This window comes from Gamsiella multidivaricata (assembly GCF_025024155.1).
Source record: "Gamsiella multidivaricata strain RSA 2152 chromosome Unknown BC939scaffold_2, whole genome shotgun sequence".
NCBI classification, from domain to species: domain Eukaryota; kingdom Fungi; phylum Mortierellomycota; class Mortierellomycetes; order Mortierellales; family Mortierellaceae; genus Gamsiella; species Gamsiella multidivaricata.
Window position 1 is genome coordinate 833,203 of NW_026251710.1, and position 17,883 is coordinate 851,085.

General features: G+C 51.7%; 1 protein-coding gene across 1 annotated transcript; it reads left to right on the forward strand.

Annotated features, from left to right (window-relative positions):
• Window positions 1-226: 226 nt before the first annotated feature.
• Window positions 227-17,853, forward strand: BC939DRAFT_498527 (uncharacterized protein; the record flags this gene model as incomplete). Its single annotated transcript, XM_051559826.1, has 11 exons — window positions 227-657; window positions 760-847; window positions 941-1,215; window positions 1,341-1,678; window positions 1,775-8,541; window positions 8,657-8,998; window positions 9,097-9,582; window positions 9,677-9,980; window positions 10,079-10,292; window positions 10,394-10,538; window positions 10,630-17,853. 11 exons carry the CDS (start codon window positions 227-229, stop codon window positions 17,851-17,853), a joined length of 16,614 nt encoding a protein of 5,537 aa, XP_051417591.1.
• Between the last annotated feature and the right edge of the window lie 30 nt (window positions 17,854-17,883).

Consider the following 17,883-nt stretch of genomic DNA (forward strand, 5'->3'; position numbering starts at 1 on the left):
CTTCTCCCCCCTGTCGCTTGCCTGTTGAGACATAAAAAAAGAAAAGTCTTCAAGCCGAGCACAACGACACCAAGAGATATATAGACACTCAAACACACCCAGCATTATTCATATTATTGTTATCCTTTGCATTTATCATTCTTCACCCCGCATTTTTTCTTCTTTTCTTTTCTTTTTTTGTATCAACAGGTCTTTTCTCTTTCGTCGTTTTTAATCACTTCTCAGCATGGCACCCACTATTCACGACCCACTCAGCATGGACCTGTCGTCTGCAACAACAGACCTCCTCGAGTTCCTTGATACCCAGGCTCATGTAAAACTCACAGAACGAATCCTGTCTCCGGCACAGCGTCATGTCCTCGTGGTCTTTGCGGACGGTACAGCCTCACTCACCCGCGTCGAAACCAACAAGGCGCTTAACATCATCTCGTACCTGCTCAAGAACGAGCATTTTTCCATCAAGATCGTGGAGCTCTTCAGACCGCTTGTCCTCGATCTGGTGGCTCGCTGGCTTGCGGCTGATACAACCTCATCGCCCTTGATCGGACAAGACAGGAGCGTGCCCGATGCAGATCATAACAAAAATTCGCAAAAGGATTTGGAAAGCATGGCTCGGGCTTTTGCGTTGATACTTCCTATCGTTCCTCAAGTCAAGAGGTATGCAATCATGATCGTATTATATCTGGTTCGCGGGACAAAAAGTAATAGTTCTGACGTGAGATTCGGTTACTAATCTGGGGTGTAATATCGCTCTGCTAGTTTTGCTGTCCGCCTCTTTTCACAATATCCGTCGCCACTGGAATGGCTTAATACACTTACGGAAAAAGACTTTCGATCACCTTCAGAGGTAAGCAGCCTCCGTTGGGCAGAGATTTGTAAAAAAAAAACGGAAAGAAATGACGGAATGACTGAACTGTATATTCTTTGTAAATCGATATAGGATCTGACCAGGAGAGCTCAGGACACCATGATGACCTGCTTCCGCCTCCTGAACTTTTCTCAATCGACATTTGCGACGCTCTGGGACTGGACGCCTGTCTACAACTTGCTTTCACACACAGACGATGCACTGAAATACCTCGTTATTCGATGCCTCGCCATTGTACTCGACATCAGGGATGACCAGATCGGCACGGCCCTCAAGGCTCATTTGACACCCGGTACAGATATCAGCTGGATTGCAGGATCGCAAAAGTACCGGGCTGACTTGCTAACGTAAGTGCAGTTTCCGATCATCCTGCTCATTTATGAAGTTATTGCTGAAGGAATCTCATAAGGAAACGGCATTCTGACAATTCATTTTTATGGCCATTCTCTCTCTCTCTCACTTTTTTTTATAGACTGATGGAACAGGATCGTATCTCCGCAGCTCAGCTTGCATTATTCAAAAACTCAGCAATATCATCGGCAGAGGACGCACATAGACGCATCACAGCGGAGGATCTATCGCCATTGACAGTCAATCTTTGCGGAGTTCTACTTGCGCGGTCGAACAATACGCATCCAGAGCAGTCCATATTGCCGGAGCATAGGCTGGTCCTCACGGAAACAACAAAACATAACCTGCACTCTATTGGACTCGCCTTGTCGATTGGTGCTCCAGTATTGCTCGAAGGTGTCACCGGAGCCGGAAAGACAGCACTCGTGGAAGAAGTTGCAAGAGTCACTGGTCGTGATGGTAGGTCTTTGGTTTTTATGTTCCGTGCTCTGAATGGTTTTTTGTAACGGGTTTGATGCATCGGTGCTAATATATTCTATTTTCGGTGCAATGTAGACCTTGTGAAGATTCATCTCGGAGATCAGACGGACTCAAAAGTGCTTCTCGGAACATATGTCTCAACATCAAAGCCTGGATCTTTCAAATGGCAGGCAGGAGTGCTCACTACAGCCGTGCGCGACGGAAAATGGCTCCTCATCGAGGATATCGACCTTGCCCCCATGGAGGTCCTTTCAGTTCTCCTGCCATTGCTCGAGTCCAGGACACTGTTCATTCCCAGCCGCGGCGAAAAGATCCCCGCCCACGAGGGCTTCCAACTCTTTGCGACCAAATCCATGATCCCAACACGATCTGGCCGTATGATGGCCCGCAATGTCAGTGGAACAGACGGAAGCATCGGCGCCAACCTCTGGACCCACGTCCAGGTCAACTCCCTCTCGCACCAGGAGCTGTCTCAGATCATTCACGAGCGGTTTCATGAACTTGGGGATCAAGTTCTTCCAAACTTGATCATGAGCGTCTTTCAGAGTATCTCGGCGACATTTGCATCACCAGAGTTTTCATCGTCGCAGTCAATGGTCTCTCGCGTGATCTCTCCAAGGGACCTTATGAAGTGGTGCACGCGTATTGATACACTCATCAAGGCAAAGGGAGGATACATGGCTCTTGGGAACTTGATCAGCACTAAGAGAGGAGTCGACCCGGCCATTCTTCAGGATCTGTTTTCGGAGGCGGTGGATTGTTTCTGCTCCATGATTGCGGAATATGACGTCTGGGAGAGAGTTCTGATCCGTCTCGGTGCGGCGCTGACCATTCCTGAACAGATGGTCCGACACTACATCAATGCATATATTCCGGATCTCAACGACAGGGATCCCAACACCATCACAATCGGCCGTGTCACATTGCCGATTCTGAGTACGGAACAGGGTGGAGCACGAAAAAGAAGCAGGCGCTCGGATTTCGCAAAGACTGCTCATGCTGCCAAGCTGATGGAGAGAATTGCAGTGTCCGTTCATTTGAACGAACCGGTATTGCTTGTAGGAGAGACCGGTACAGGAAAGACGACAGTTGTTCAGCACCTGGCCAGTCTTTTGAACCACAACCTCACGGTTATCAACTTGTCGCAGCAGTCGGACTCTTCAGATCTCTTGGGAGGGTTCAAGCCGGTGGATGTCAAGGTGCTCGCGGTACCGTTGAAGAACATGTTCGACGATCTGTTCTCACGAACCTTCTCCAGGAAAAAGAACCAGCAGTTCATCAACCTCGTCGACAAACTGTATGTTCACAGCAAATGGGAGGCATTGATCAAGACTTGGTCCCAATCCATTCAGATGGCCGAGAGCAAGCTGGATACCAGCAAGCAATCGACAGAAGGAGGCGAGTTGAGCTCCTCCAAGAAGATTTCTCCGACACTCTGGAAGGATTGGCAGGCGTTCGCGGACCAGCTGGCAACACTCAAGGAGACCTACTCTGCATCATCCGCCAAATTCGTGTTCTCGTTCTTAGAAGGAGCACTGGTCAAGGCGGTGCGCCGAGGCGACTGGATTTTGTTGGATGAGATCAACTTGGCAACCACAGAGACATTGGAGTGTCTGAGTGGCCTGCTTCAGGATGAGAGCGGTAGTATCCTGTTAGCGGAGCGAGGTGATTCTGAACCGGTCGTGCGCCACAAGAACTTCCGGGTGTTCGCCTGTATGAACCCTGCAACGGATGTGGGCAAGAAGGATCTTCCTCCGGGTCTTCGCAACCGCTTCACGGAATTCTACGTCCATCCGCCAGATGCCCGACGTGAGGACTTGCTGGAGATCATCAGGAAATACCTCGAATCCTCGGCCGTGGGAGACAATCGCGCCATTGCCGACATTGCTGATTTCTACTTGGCGGTAAAGGCGCTGAGTAACGCACACAAACTTGCGGATGGTGCGAACCAGAGACCTCACTTTTCTATGAGAACATTGACCAGAGCCCTGCAATTCGTGCGCGAGATCGTATCGACATACGGGCTGCGGCGGTCGATCTACGAGGCGTTCAGTATGACATTCCTCACCCAGCTCAGCAAAGATAGCGAGCGGGTTGTGAAGGCCCTTGTCGAGAAACACTTGCTGAACGGCGTTAAGAACCCACGACAGCTTACTACGCAGGTTCCTCGTAAACCCGAGATAAGCGAATCGGGCAAGGAGCTGATTCAGTTCGGTCATTTCTGGCTCCAGTGCGGATCTCATCCGATCCGGGACGATGGCCAATATATCCTGACAGCGTCGGTCGAGCACAATCTCAACAATCTTTCCCGCGTGGTCATGACAAGGCGTTTTCCTATCCTGATCCAGGGTCCCACGTCCGCAGGAAAGACCTCGATGATCGAGTACCTGGCCCATCGTTTGGGTCACAAATTCGTTCGTATTAACAACCACGAGCACACGGATTTGCAGGAGTACATTGGAACGTACATTTCAAATTCTGATGGGCAGCTAGTCTTCCAGGAGGGTGTATTGGTCGAGGCCCTCAAGAACGGATACTGGATTGTTCTGGACGAACTCAACTTGGCGCCGAGCGATGTCCTCGAAGCTCTCAACCGCTTGCTGGACGATAATCGCGAGTTGGTTATCCCCGAGACTGGTGAGATTGTCAAGCCCCACCCGGATTTCATGCTGTTTGCAACTCAGAACCCCGCAGGATTGTACGGAGGACGTAAGCAACTCTCCCGAGCATTCCGCAACCGTTTTCTGGAGCTGTTCTTTGATGAGATCCCAGAGAGCGAGTTGGAGACGATTCTTTCCCGCCGCTGCACAATGGCACCAAGCTACTGCAAGCGTCTGGTCGAGGTATACAAGAAACTGATGGCCCGTCGTCAGACGACTCGTATCTTTGAGCAGGGACATGGATTTATCACTCTACGTGATCTGTTCAGATGGGCAGGTCGTGGCGCTGGTAGCTATGACGAGTTGGCGATGGACGGCTATATGATCTTGGCGGAGAGATGTCGCAAGGACGAAGAGCGCGCTGTCGTGAAGGAGGTCTTGGAGGAGGTCATGAGAAGCAAGATCGACTTGGATATCATGTACAACTGCGCCGAGGTTCGTGACTATATCGAAAAGTTCCACGGCGGTTGTGAAAACGTGGTCTGGACCAAGGCTATGAAGCGACTCTTTACTCTTGTGAGCCGCTGCCTCAAGAACAACGAGCCCGTGCTGCTAGTCGGAGAGACCGGATGTGGAAAGACGACGGTCTGCCAGATGTTGTCGGAATACCTCGGCCGCGAGCTGGTGATCGTCAACTGCCATCAGAATACCGAAACTGCGGATCTGCTGGGAGGACAGCGACCCGTTCGTAACAATCAGGGTCTAGTTGCCACGACCAAAGTGGAGCTCACCAACTTTATCTCAAAACTCGGCGGTGAGATCACATTTGTCACAGAGGAGGCGGATCTGGATGTGGTCGTTACTGCATTCGAGCAGTTCGTCAAGGCTAACCAGCTCGAGACAAGGACGCTGGATGATGGTACGGAACTCAAGGCGATGGTCGCGGAGCTACGTCGCGCCTATCGCCAGGCCACGACTCTGTTTGAATGGCACGATGGTCCCTTGGTGCAGTCGTTGAAGGAGGGCCACTTGTTCTTGCTGGACGAGATCTCGCTCGCAGATGATTCTGTTCTCGAACGTCTCAACAGTGTTCTCGAGCCACATCGTCTTCTTGTGCTTGCAGAAAAGGGAGGCAAGACAGTTGAGGTCATGAACGGCGTTCCAGACTTCCAGTTCCTCGCCACCATGAATCCTGGAGGCGATTATGGAAAGAAGGAACTGTCTCCTGCGCTCCGCAACCGTTTCACAGAGATCTGGGTTCCTGCTGTGACGGACCGCGAGGATCTTGTCAAGATCATTTCGGAGCAAATCAAGTACAGGGAGGAAATGACTGGATTTGCAGAGAGGGTCCTTGACTTTGTGGCCTGGTACACTCATGAGCTGGGCAAGAGTCGCGTGGTGGTCAGTTTGAGAGATATCTTGGCCTGGGTTCGATTCATGAACGCGCTCATGGAAAAGGGTCAGTTGACTGCCGAGGAGGCGTTCGTGCACGGAGGAAGTCTTGTATTGCTTGATGGACTGGGATCGAATGCCTCTGCTGGAGGAGCCTCGCTTACGGGAAACCTGCTGAAAGAGTTCCGACTAAAGTGTCTTGCTGCATTGAGCAAGGATAATCGTGTCTTGCAGCTCGGTGAGGCCGCTGTCTTTAGGGAGGGAACTGGCACTGTCAAGAGTATGGGTGACGAGTTTGGAATTACGCCTTTCTTTATCAAGAAGGGTGAGTTGGAGGACCAGAAGATCAAGTTTACGCTTTTGGCCCCCACCACCACCGATAATGCTATGCGAGTCCTACGTGCGCTTCAACTCAAGAAGCCCATTCTTCTGGAGGGTTCTCCAGGCGTCGGAAAGACGTCTCTCATTTCTGCACTTGCGGCGGCATCGGCGCATAATCTGGTCAGGATCAATTTGTCAGAACAAACAGACTTGATGGATCTCTTTGGTTCGGATCTTCCTGTGGAAGGCGGAAACAGCGGAGAGTTCGCCTGGAGAGACGCACCATTCCTTCAGGCGATGAAGAGCGGAGACTGGGTCCTGCTGGACGAGATCAACTTGGCAAGCCAGAGTGTCCTTGAGGGTCTCAACTCCTGTCTGGATCATCGCGGATCTGTCTATATTCCTGAGCTGGATCGTACGTTTGAGTGCGACATGAACTTCAGAGTCTTTGCGGCTCAGAACCCACTGCAGCAAGGAGGCGGTCGAAAGGGTCTTCCCAAGTCCTTCGTCAACCGTTTCACACAAGTCTTTGTGGAGCAATTAACTGATGGTGATATCCTGTTTATTTGTAAGCACCTGTTCCCACAAGTCGAAGACTCGATGCTGCACAAGATGATCGAGTTCAATTACCAGATGTTTGAGGAGACGATGGTCAAGCAGAGCTTTGGACGCAAGGGTAGTCCCTGGGAGTTTAACCTGCGTGATGTTTTCCGCTGGATGGAGCTAATGACTCTGCCGGACCACGGCCTCGGATTCAACCACGATCCTTCGGAGCACTTTGATCTGATCTACCTGCAACGTATGAGAACTGAGGAGGATCGTGCTGCTACCACCGCACTCTTTGAAAGGATCTTTGGCCAGCCATACGCCCGCAGCAAGTCACCATATTACCACTTGGATGACAAGCACTTGCAGGTCGGACACTCGCTTCTGCCTCGTCGCCATGGAGACACTAGTAACGTTCTTGGAAAGGACCTGCATCTGCTTCAGTCCCTGCTGTCGCCTCTGGAGGGTCTGATGAAGTGTGTGGAAGTGAATTGGATGGCTATCCTGACAGGACCTGCCTCGAGCGGTAAGACTTCTATCGTCCGGCTTTTGGCAAATCTGACCGGCAACAAACTGGAGGAGTTTTCGATGAATTCGGGTGTCGACACGATGGAATTGTTGGGTGGTTTTGAGCAGGTCGATATTGCTCGTCATCAAGAGCACATCATGTTTGGCCTCTCCCGTCTTGCCAGCCGTATTTCCCGCGAGATGCTGTTGATCGGGACTCGTGGTCAGACCAGCAGCGTGTCCTATGCGCGAGAGATTAGTCAGAATCTTTACCTTCTCCATTCACAGGACAAGTTCGCCAAGCGCGGTACGTTCGAACGCAACCTTGCGGATGAACGTGTGATGCGCAACAATGCTACTGAGTCCCTGCTGAACCAGCTCCGATACCTGGTCCAGGAGTTCAAGCTGGATTTCATCAAAGAGATTGAAGAGCTGGATGAGAAGTTCAAGGTCCTTCGTGGATTGGAGGTGACGTCTGTTAGTGGGCGCTTCGAGTGGATTGACGGATCGCTGATTAACGCTTTGGAGCATGGATATTGGCTCTTAATCGACAACGCCAACCTGAGCAACCCCTCCGTACTGGATCGACTCAACTCGCTCATGGAGCCGAACGGAACATTGATGGTTAACGAGCGCGGTCTGGTCGACGGCGAGGTGCGTATTATCCGACCGCATCCCAATTTCAGGATCTTCATGACCGTTGATCCACGTTACGGTGAGCTGTCCCGAGCCATGAGGAACCGTGGTGTGGAGATTACCCTTGTTGACGCGGAGTGGATCAACAATACACAGGACTCCCTCAAGATTGCCAACTCTCTCGGCGTCCGAGGCTCAGGTGTGCCGACCATGATCAGCCAGATCCATCACTACATCCACGACTACTTCAAACTGGTCATGCCCTGGAAGACTGTGCATGCTAAGGATATGCTGCTCTACACACGATTCGTTGTCGAGCGTCTTCAGCGTGGAGAGCCTTTGGAAATGGCGCTTCGTCACGGTGTCCAGCAAGTGTACGCTGTTGAGGGCGAGAACCACCTTGAGTTACCCATTGTTGGGTCGCTGCAGGCTCCTTCGTTTGTGCTGGAACCCAGCTACGAGAGCACGTTGTCTGTTACGAACTGCCCTCACTTGCTGGAGGGACGTATGTTTTCACAAGAGTCCAAGCTGGCGACGGTCTCGTTGCATGGATCGTACCTCATGTATTTGCTTCTGCTGAATGGTGCTACGACCATGACTTGGACCGCGGCGCATTACTTTTTGGAGACAAGCTCATTGTACGATGTAGAGATGCGTAAGACATGGCTCCGGAACTTGTTAGAGACTCGCGATCTGGAGGACTTGAGCAGGGCGCAAGCATTGATGGTGGATCATATCTTGGATCAGCTGGCCCAAAGTCCGTTGATGCCTCGTCTTGCAGGTCTCAAGGTGTCGTTAGCGACCAAGTTATCCCTTGACAAGGCCCTCTTAGAATCTCAGGTAAGCAAGCCGACCTGCTACTGGACAATTTAGGAGGTCAATATGTTATGCATAGCGTTTACTAACCGATCTGCTCCAATGTTTTTTTTTTTTTTTTTTTTTTTTTTTTTTTTAGCCTGCGGACATGCGCTTGAACCCCAATCTGTTCTGGGCAATTGATCGACTGTGCCAGACCAATGAAATGGCCATGGAAGACTGGCTCGAGTACCAAGCCGTCGCTCGTCTGATTGGCCTCTTCATCCGTGTCAAGAAGTTTACCTACATTGAGGACAAGGTGTACGCACAGGCCCGTGGCAAGAAACCCAACACCGTGCAGATTTCCTACCTTCATCAGCGTCAACTCTGGGACAAGCCCTTGCAGCACCAGGTCGTGGCCGAGATTAGCCCTTGCTTGAATGCCATCAGGAGCATTGTCACTCAGTGGATCACTGGTCTGAATGGTCTGAGCGACGAGAACGTAAGTTCAGTTCATTTATTGCTTCGTTTTGATGAATCAGTTAATACTATCTGATGTTAATTTTTTGGATGATTATTTAATACCTATCTATATGACAGGCCACAAAGATGCATCTGTTCTTGGACAAGCGCGATATGGTCTGGGAAACTGTTCAGGAGCCAACTGTCAATGTCGGCGAGCTCATGATCCTTGTCAAGATGATGGCTGAGTCCGGCGAATTCTTACTCTCGATCTCGCAGGAGTTCTTTGGCCCTCTGTTCCAGAGCCTGAACATCATGACAGAAGCCATGGTCCTCACCACCGGTACCCTGATGAAGAGCCTTTGGAGACGCCTCCACCCCTCTGTCTTGGCTTCGCAGGAGTTGGTCGAGGTTGAGGAGGAGCTGCTTAAAATCGCATCGACGATTGATGTTTGGTCGGATGAGTCCATTCTTGACAAGGACACCTTGGCGAAGGCGAGGGCTATCGGTAGCATGCCAGAGTTTAAGGATACTTTGGTTGACGCCATTGCGACCTTGTATTTTGTGGACCAGAGTCCTGAAAACGGAGCTGTGCTGCTGAAGACTATCAAGCACGTTCCAGCTGTAAGTGAGACGGATAATGTCCCTTGTACTATTCTTATATGACATTTTGGGTTGATACTTATGAAACGTTTTTTTGTCGGCTTATAATCCATAGCATCTTCAAAAGCAAATCGAGGGAGTTCAGAAGCAGCTCGAAGGATACTCCAAGGTTAAGTCTGCAAGCCATCAGGGCGCCGAAGACTTTATGTACCCGATCATGGACTTCTCGAGCTCTGTGGCTGAGATGGCACTTCTTTCAAAGCTGCAGCAGTCTTTGCCGCAGGGAGTCAAGTTGTCCAAGAAGGTCCTGGATGAGATCAAGGCTCTGCACAAGTTTTCGCTGAAGCGTACAACACGCTCAGCGGTCGACTTTGTCCCTCACAAGCGTTTGATTTGGGTCTTTGATTCGGACGCCAAAGGTAAACCAAACAAGACCATTATGCAATACATCTTTTTTTGTTTTTGCTAGTACGACTCTTAGAATCACTGATACTAATACCCCACTGTTTGTCTCTAGATGTGAACGAGAATACGCAGGCTGTCTTTAACCGGCTAGTCCAGGACGTCTTACATAACTGGCACGCGCGTCTTTGGAACAACGCCTTCAAGGATGCTAAGTTCGATTCCTTTGGTGGAAAAGTGCTCAAGGAGGATGTGCGAGAGTTCACCGCTATCCAGGGGCCGGCCAAGTTGTTCCAAAGCGTGGACACTGTTGCCTACTTCAACTACCTGTAGGTGCCAGATCCGGTGCATTATCATCCTTATCAACTTTGTCGCCACCCTGTCTCTCAGTCATCTGATCTTTATTTTCATATTCGTTGTACGATAATAGGACCACATTGCCCAAGGCTGCTATCAGCACGATGGATGTTCAGCTGGAGCAGACTCGCTCGTTGGTTGCTCACCAGGCTCGCGCCTCAAAGCATATTAATCGCGTCGCAGCGTCCTTGATCAATTTGATCTCCTCCATCAACCTGGTAAGTACTTGGGAGGGGCTGTTTTAATATCTCTCTCACTATTTTTAAGAAATCCCCTAACCAAAAACACATCTTCTCTTTATCGTTACAGCTGCTGGAAGTGATTTGCCAAGTCCACGAAGAGATGGATTTTTCGGTACAGCGCGAGGCATTGGATGTGCTGGTTACAGCTCTGAGCACAGGAACTCGCCAGAGTCATGCCTTTGCTGCAGGATTATCTGTCTTGGCCCGATTCAAGCAATCAGACGTGTCAGTCAAGCCATCCTCCGTTGGTCGCCATCTTGCTCTTTCGATTTCACACTTGGCACAATCCATTCAGTTGTACCAGGTGATCGGTGATAGCGAGGTTCAGCTCCAGAGCCATCACGGCAAGGCATGGGTCAACATTGGACTGACCTTTATGGCGCTTTATGTTCCCGACTATTCCCTGGACCCCACCGCAAAGCCTCGCTTGATGCTTCATGCCCTTCGATCGAAGCAGGAGGTACTGCAGTCCGAGATCAAGGTCCGCCAGGAGATCGAGAGTACGTTTACGGGATCGCACGAGAACGCGGCCATACGCGAGAAAATCGAGGAACTGCGCCAAGTTGAGTACGAGATTGAACACTTTGCACTCGATGTGGCCCTTCGCCCCGTGAAGTCGCAGCTCGAAGAGCTCTTTAAACAAATTTGGCAGATTCAAAAGGCGGCCGTCAATGCTGAGACCATCTCTGGACTGATCGAGAAGATCGAGGCGACCAAGGATGGATCGCAGTTCGACCAGGAGAAGTTATTCCAGGATGTCACGCACGAGTTTATCCGTCGCAATGGACAGAAGTTCAGGGCGTATAGGGATATTCTCCAACCTTTGGTTGTGGCAATTTATCAGGTCAAGTTTGGAGTCCGTCTTATTGCTTCCGCGAGCGCGTTGAGCGATGTCCAGGATCGTGAGGCACTTGAATCCATTGTCACCTGCCTGGTCCGCGTTCCTGACTACCATCTGGAGAGCTCGGACAAGTTCGACTCACTTCATGTTGTCACTCAGCCAGCGACGCTCCAAGTCGTCAAGCGCACGGTCTTTGACAAGAACGTTGTCTCCAAGCCCTGGTCGTTTTATCTCAAGTATTTGATCACCGCATTGCAGCACCAGCGTCGTGCCGTAGCTGCCACTGGTATTCTTGACAAGTCCTCGATCGACACACTCGATAACCTATTTGCCGAGGTGACTGATATCTGGACCAAGGGCGAGGAGCATGCCGCTAAGATGGCAATCGAACAAGAATCGCTTTATAAGCAGCGGGTGAACAAGTACGAAGGCCTTGACGATGATGCGATCGACGAGGCCACATTCAAGGAAATGTTCCCAGACTTTGCGGACGATTTCAAGGCCCCGGACGAGAGCATGACCATCCCCGACGACGAACCCAAAGAGGCCGTAGGGGTTCCTGCTGTCGAGGAGAAGACTTTTGATGAGAAGGATGTGACCATTATCGGTAAGATGCACAAGTCAATATTTGGTGCAGCCGAGCTGGAGAAATGCTCCGGAGCGACTATGACCGCTCAGGAGCGCCGCGCGCGTATCTGGGATTGGTACAGTCGTGCGTCTGAGCTGGCAGATGTGAGCGAGTGCTCCTTCGGGCATCAACTCGACGCAGCCTCGCAAGGCGCCCATTTGCTCTCGAGTGCCTTGATGGAGGACTGGATGATGGGCAAGGACAACAACTACTGGTCCTCGGAACCTACGTACGACTTTTACAAGGACCAGAGGGTCGCGGAGGTTGTCAGAATCGTGCCCATTTTGCAGAAACTTCGCAACCGCCTCGAGGGTATTCTCTCTGTGTGGTCCGAGCATGCTATCCTTGAATCGCTTATTGAATTCTGTGACAAGCTGCTTGCCTTCCCCATGGACTCGCCTGTGGCCAAGATCCTGGCCGGTATCGAAGTCCTGCTACTCAAGACCGAGGACTGGCAGATAAACGCCAGCCGCGAATACTCCGTTCTCGAGAACCAGGAGGAACTCAAGACGCTGATCATCTCGTGGAGACAGCTCGAGTTGACCTGCTGGCCCAAGCTGCTGGAGATCCAGGACAAGAACCAGGCCGAGGGTGTCTTTGCGTGGTGGTTCCATTTCTACGGGTCGATCGTCAAGCCCACGCGCGACATGGACCTGGCCTTGGATGAGGGTCTCGAGATCGATATCCCTGCTCACGTCAAGGGTCTCTTGGGTGTCCTCGACCAGTTTTTGCAGGCATCCACTGTCGGCGACTTCCTGCCGCGCATGGATCTGCTCAAATCGTTTCATCGCCATCTTCAGGTCCGCGGTGAGCTCACGCTTGCTGAGCGTCAGAGGCGTCAAAAGGAGGGCCGCTTGGATGTTGTGACCGGAGCAATCGCTTTGAAGGTTGCAGATGCCATCTGGAATGTTCATCAATACTACTGCCAGTTTATTGAGAATGTTCAGACCTATATTTCTACCTCCAAGAAACCTATCGAGAAGGAAATGAAGGAGCACGTCAAGATTGCTAGCTGGAAGGACACCAATATTCATGCTCTGAAGGCCAGTGCACTCAAGACCCATCGTCGCCTCAACAAGTTGCTGCGAAAGTACAGGGATGTCCTCCGAAAGCCCCTTACGGACATCATCACTGCCTATCAGATGGAGACTCCTGTTGTCAATGCTAACAAGAAAGGACAAGTCTTTGAGATCGTTCAGCCAAATGTCGAAATTTGGATCACGGACACCACCATGGTGACGGATATTCCTGAATATACACGCAAGGTGTTTGAGCAGTCGATCACGCCCAGCGCTAGCGAGACGTTGATTAACCTAGCGACCACGTTCACGCGACTGAAGAAGATCACTTCCAAGAACATTGTTCTCACAAGTCCCGAGAGTGAGCCATTAGAGGAGCTCTGCGGAGATATTATCCAGCAGATCGAGGACTTCCAGAAGGACACACCCTCCAAGATGACCGAGGAAAACAGGAGCCAGCTCAAGAACATGAAAACGATCCGCAAGCGTGCCCTCGTTGATTTGTTGAAGCTGTTGCAACGATTGGGCTTGAACCGCCATCGCATGGTCCGTCTGGAAGAAGATCTTTTGGGATATGTTTTCCATTTGCCCCCGACTGAGATCCAGGATATTGAGGCCCAGGCCAAGTTGGACGATCGCGTTATTCCTGCTAGTACACAGGTCGCTCAGCTCTGGAAGAAGTCGGACGACTACTTTTACAGGATTGTTGCGCGCATGATGCAGCTCCGTAGTCTCTCACAGCAGCCGCCCAAGGATATCACGGTGGTCGAGGCTGAAAAGAGCCGAGGATATACCGAGCATCTCGTTAACCTTGTGATCGAGCAGAGACAGGAGCTGCAGTCGATGAAGACCTCGATGGATACGATCCGTGGCATGGCTTCCCAGCTCCAGGGAATTTTCGTACTTCCCAAGGACAAGACCGTCTCGCTCAACCTGAGCGGTCCACAGATGCTGGTCCAGCAGAAGAAGGCGCTCGACAAGCTGTACGATCTCTTTGCAGACTCGATACTGGTCTTCGAGGCGTCCATGCGCCACTCAACATCGCCCGTGCGCGGTCAGATGTTGACAATTGTGCAAGGTGCCTTGGCAAGGACCATGTCGCTCAAACATGCGTTGGACAAGATCGTCGATCAATGGTATCTCAACCCTGTGGTTACCGCAGGTGTGTCTCCGGTCTTGACCAGCTCGACTTTGGAGACCCTTTCCCAGAGTTTGGATGCTGTGCACGAGATCGAGCAGTCTTTGAGCTCGGTCGTGGAACAGATACCCGAGGCGCACTTCATGATCGCTCCTTTGCTCTGTCAGATCTCCGAATCGTTCCCACACCAGTGGTCGTCCCCTACTACTACTGCCGAGATGGCATTGTCGCTTGAGGGTAATAACTCGATCCGTCAGCTCGTCCAGGATATTAACGACGAGATCGATGGATGCGTGACCTTTGTTCTTTTGAGAGTCCAGGACATTAGCAAAAAGGCTAAGGCTAAGGCCAATGCGGCTGCCACCGCGAACGGTCATGCAGCTGATCTTGACACAGCTGTGGAGGGTGAGGAGGATGATGAGAAGGATGAGTATGGCATGCCCGAAAAGTTCATCACGTTCGAGAACAAAAAATTCGCGACCATGCACCGTGCTCTCCATATGGATTCCATCATCAAGAAGTCTCGATCTATCAACGAAAAGATCCAGGCCCTCATCCAGCATCAGACCCAGAATCAAGTTTCGCCTCAACAGACCGCAGCAGCCGAAGCCCTTGTGACAATGCGCCTCCAGGAGCTCTATCCGTTCATTCAGCAGTATCTCTTCTTGGCCCAACATCATTTGTTCCACTTTGTCCAGTTCCACAAGACCATCAACAAGCTGACCTATGTGCTTTGCAATACTTTTTCGATCCTCTTCAGCAAGGGCTTCTGTATTCCAGAGATGGAGCAGGAGATGAAGGAAGGCGAAGAGGAGAGCGGTGTCGCTGGCACGGGTATTGGCGAAGGTGAAGGTGGCAAGGATGTCAGTGATGAGATCGAAGATGAAGAACAGGTCCTTGGTACCCAGAATGAGAAGAAGCAGGATGAGGACGACAAGAAAGAGACTCAGGAGGAAGATAAGGGTATTGAGATGGAGAACGACTTTGAAGGCAACCTCGAGGACGTTGAGCCGTCGTCTGACCAAGAGGACGATGATGATGATGACGATGATGAGGAGAAGGAGGATCCAGATGAGGCCATTGGCGACGTCGACGATGATAATCCCGAGGCAATCGATGAAAAGATGTGGGGCGACGACGAAGCCGAGGATGCTCGCGATAACGATAAGATGATCGATGAGGACAAGTCGACCGAGCAGAACGAGCAGGAGAGCGACATGGTTGCCAAGGACGAAGAGGATTCTGGCAAGCAGGACGATAAGAAGAAGAGCAAGAAGGAGGAGAAGAAGGAGAAGGGCAAGGACGATCAGGAAGCCGAGGCCCAGGAGGGAGGCGATGAAGAGAAGAACGACCAGCAAGCGGAGGAAGACGACGAGGCTGAAGAGGAAGAGTTTGAGGATCATAACGATGAAGAGTCCGCAGAGCACAAGCCTGATGAGCAGCAGCAGGTAGAGATTCCTGAAGCCGAGACCTTGGACTTACCCGACGACTTGAACCTGGATGGCGACGAAAAAGAGGGTGATGAAGGTGAAGATGAGGGCCCTGACGAGGAGCCTTTCCAGGATCGGATGGATGTTGAAGATCAGCTATCGAAGGACAAAAAGGAAGATGCCGGCGACGAAGAGGAGGAGGACGAACAGGAGGGCCAGGAGACGACCTCGGGTGAGAAGGCGGAAGATGAGGAGATGGAGGGGCCTGAGGATAAGGACGAAGATGAAGAGATGGCAGATGCTCTTGCTGCTGACGAGGAGAAGGAAGGGGAGGAGAAGGAAGAAGAGGAGGATGACGAGGAGTCTCGTGATGATTCTCGCCAGCGACCGAACGAACAGGTGCTTTCCAAGATGGAGGAGAACAAGCAGGAAGAGGAAGAAAAGGAAGAGGATGAGGAGGATGTCAAAGCATCCGAACAGGAGGAGCAGCCCGACCAGAATGCCGAGGCGAAGCAGGAGTTTGGTGTTGAGGGTGAGCAGGGCAAAGCCAACTCGAGCGAAACTCCCAAGGCCGAAGCCGATAGCCAACGTTCGATGGAGAGCGCGCCAACGTCTTCAAAGCCGGATCCTACGATGGAGGAGCAGCAGGAGCAACAAAACAGGCCCCAGGAGCTTGGCGATGATTCGCAAAAGGAAAGTCGCCCTTCGAATGAGGAGGATAAGGAGAAGCCCAGGAAGCGCGAGACCAATCCTCATCGTTCCCTGGCCGAGGCACTGAAGAACTGGAAGCAGAAGCTGCAGGACCTTGCTGACCCTGAGGAGGAGGAGGAGGAGGAGGAAGAAGCGGAGGAAAAGACAAAGGAGGACGAGGAGGCGAAGGAGGGCGAGGAGATGGAGGTGGATGAGAACCAGGCCTTTGAGTACCTTCAGAACGACGATGAAGCTCACGATATGGAGACGATGGGTAACGCCAATGAGCAGCAGATGCAGGATCGTAACAAGGACCTCGCTGCCATTGACGAGGAGCAGATAAAGGAGGATGAGAAGGACGATCAGGTTGCCGATATGGATGTTGATCCTCAGGATGAGGATGTTGACATGGATCAGGGACCCCAGGATCAGAAGCCACAGCTTGATGAGGATGCTATGGAGCAGGCCAAGCCCGAGAACGCTGCCGGCGCATTCTTCTCGCAGAAGATGGACAAGAAGACGAAGGACCAGGAGGATGCTGAAGAGGACGAGGAGCAGAAGAGGCGCGAGGCCGATAGTGCCGCTACCGCGCACGAGCCACTCAAACCCGAAGAGATCGAGGAACTCCGTCAGCAGCTCGAGGTATCCCTCGGCAGCTGGAGAACGAGCGGACGGGATCCCAAGGAAGCTCAAGCACTTTGGCAAAAGTACGATAATTTAACCCAGGACCTCGCTCTCGGTCTTTGCGAGCAGCTGCGTCTGATCCTAGAGCCGACTCAGGCAACCAAGTTAAAGGGCGACTACCGCACCGGAAAACGACTGAACATGAAAAAGATCATCCCTTACATCGCGTCTCAGTTCAAGAAGGACAAGATCTGGCTCCGTCGCACGAAGCCCTCGAAGCGCCAGTACCAGGTCATGATTGCGATCGATGATTCGACTTCGATGTCCGAGTCGCACTCTGTTCAGCTCGCCTACGAGTCCCTGGCGCTGATCTCCAAGGCCCTCTCCCAGCTCGAAGTCGGAGAGATCGGCATTATGAGCTTTGGCGAGCGCGTCGATCTGCTCCATCCGTTCGACCAGCCTTTCACAGGCGAGGCCGGCGCCAAGGTCCTGCAGCGGTTCGGATTCGACCAGTCCAAGACCAAGGTCAAGGAGATGATGGAAGCTTCGATTGCTCTGCTCCAGCATGCAAAGATGAATCAATCCGGCGCCGCACGATCCCAGGAGCTGTGGCAGCTGCAGATTATTATCTCCGATGGTATCTGTGAGAGTCATGAGACCCTCAAGGCGCTGGTGCGGCAGGCGGCGGAGCAGCAGATCATGCTGATCTTTATTATTCTGGATAACAAGCCCGAGAAAGAGTCAATCATGAAGATGACGACCGCCAGCTTTACGAGCGTGAACGGGATGCCGAAGCTGTCGTTAAATCCGTACCTGGAGACCTTCCCATTCGATTACTATGTCGTGTTGCAGAATATCAATAGCCTGCCCGAGACCCTTGCGGACGCACTTCGTCAGTACTTTAGCTTTGTGGCCTCCTAAGGGAGAAGAGAAAGACGTAGACATTTTGCC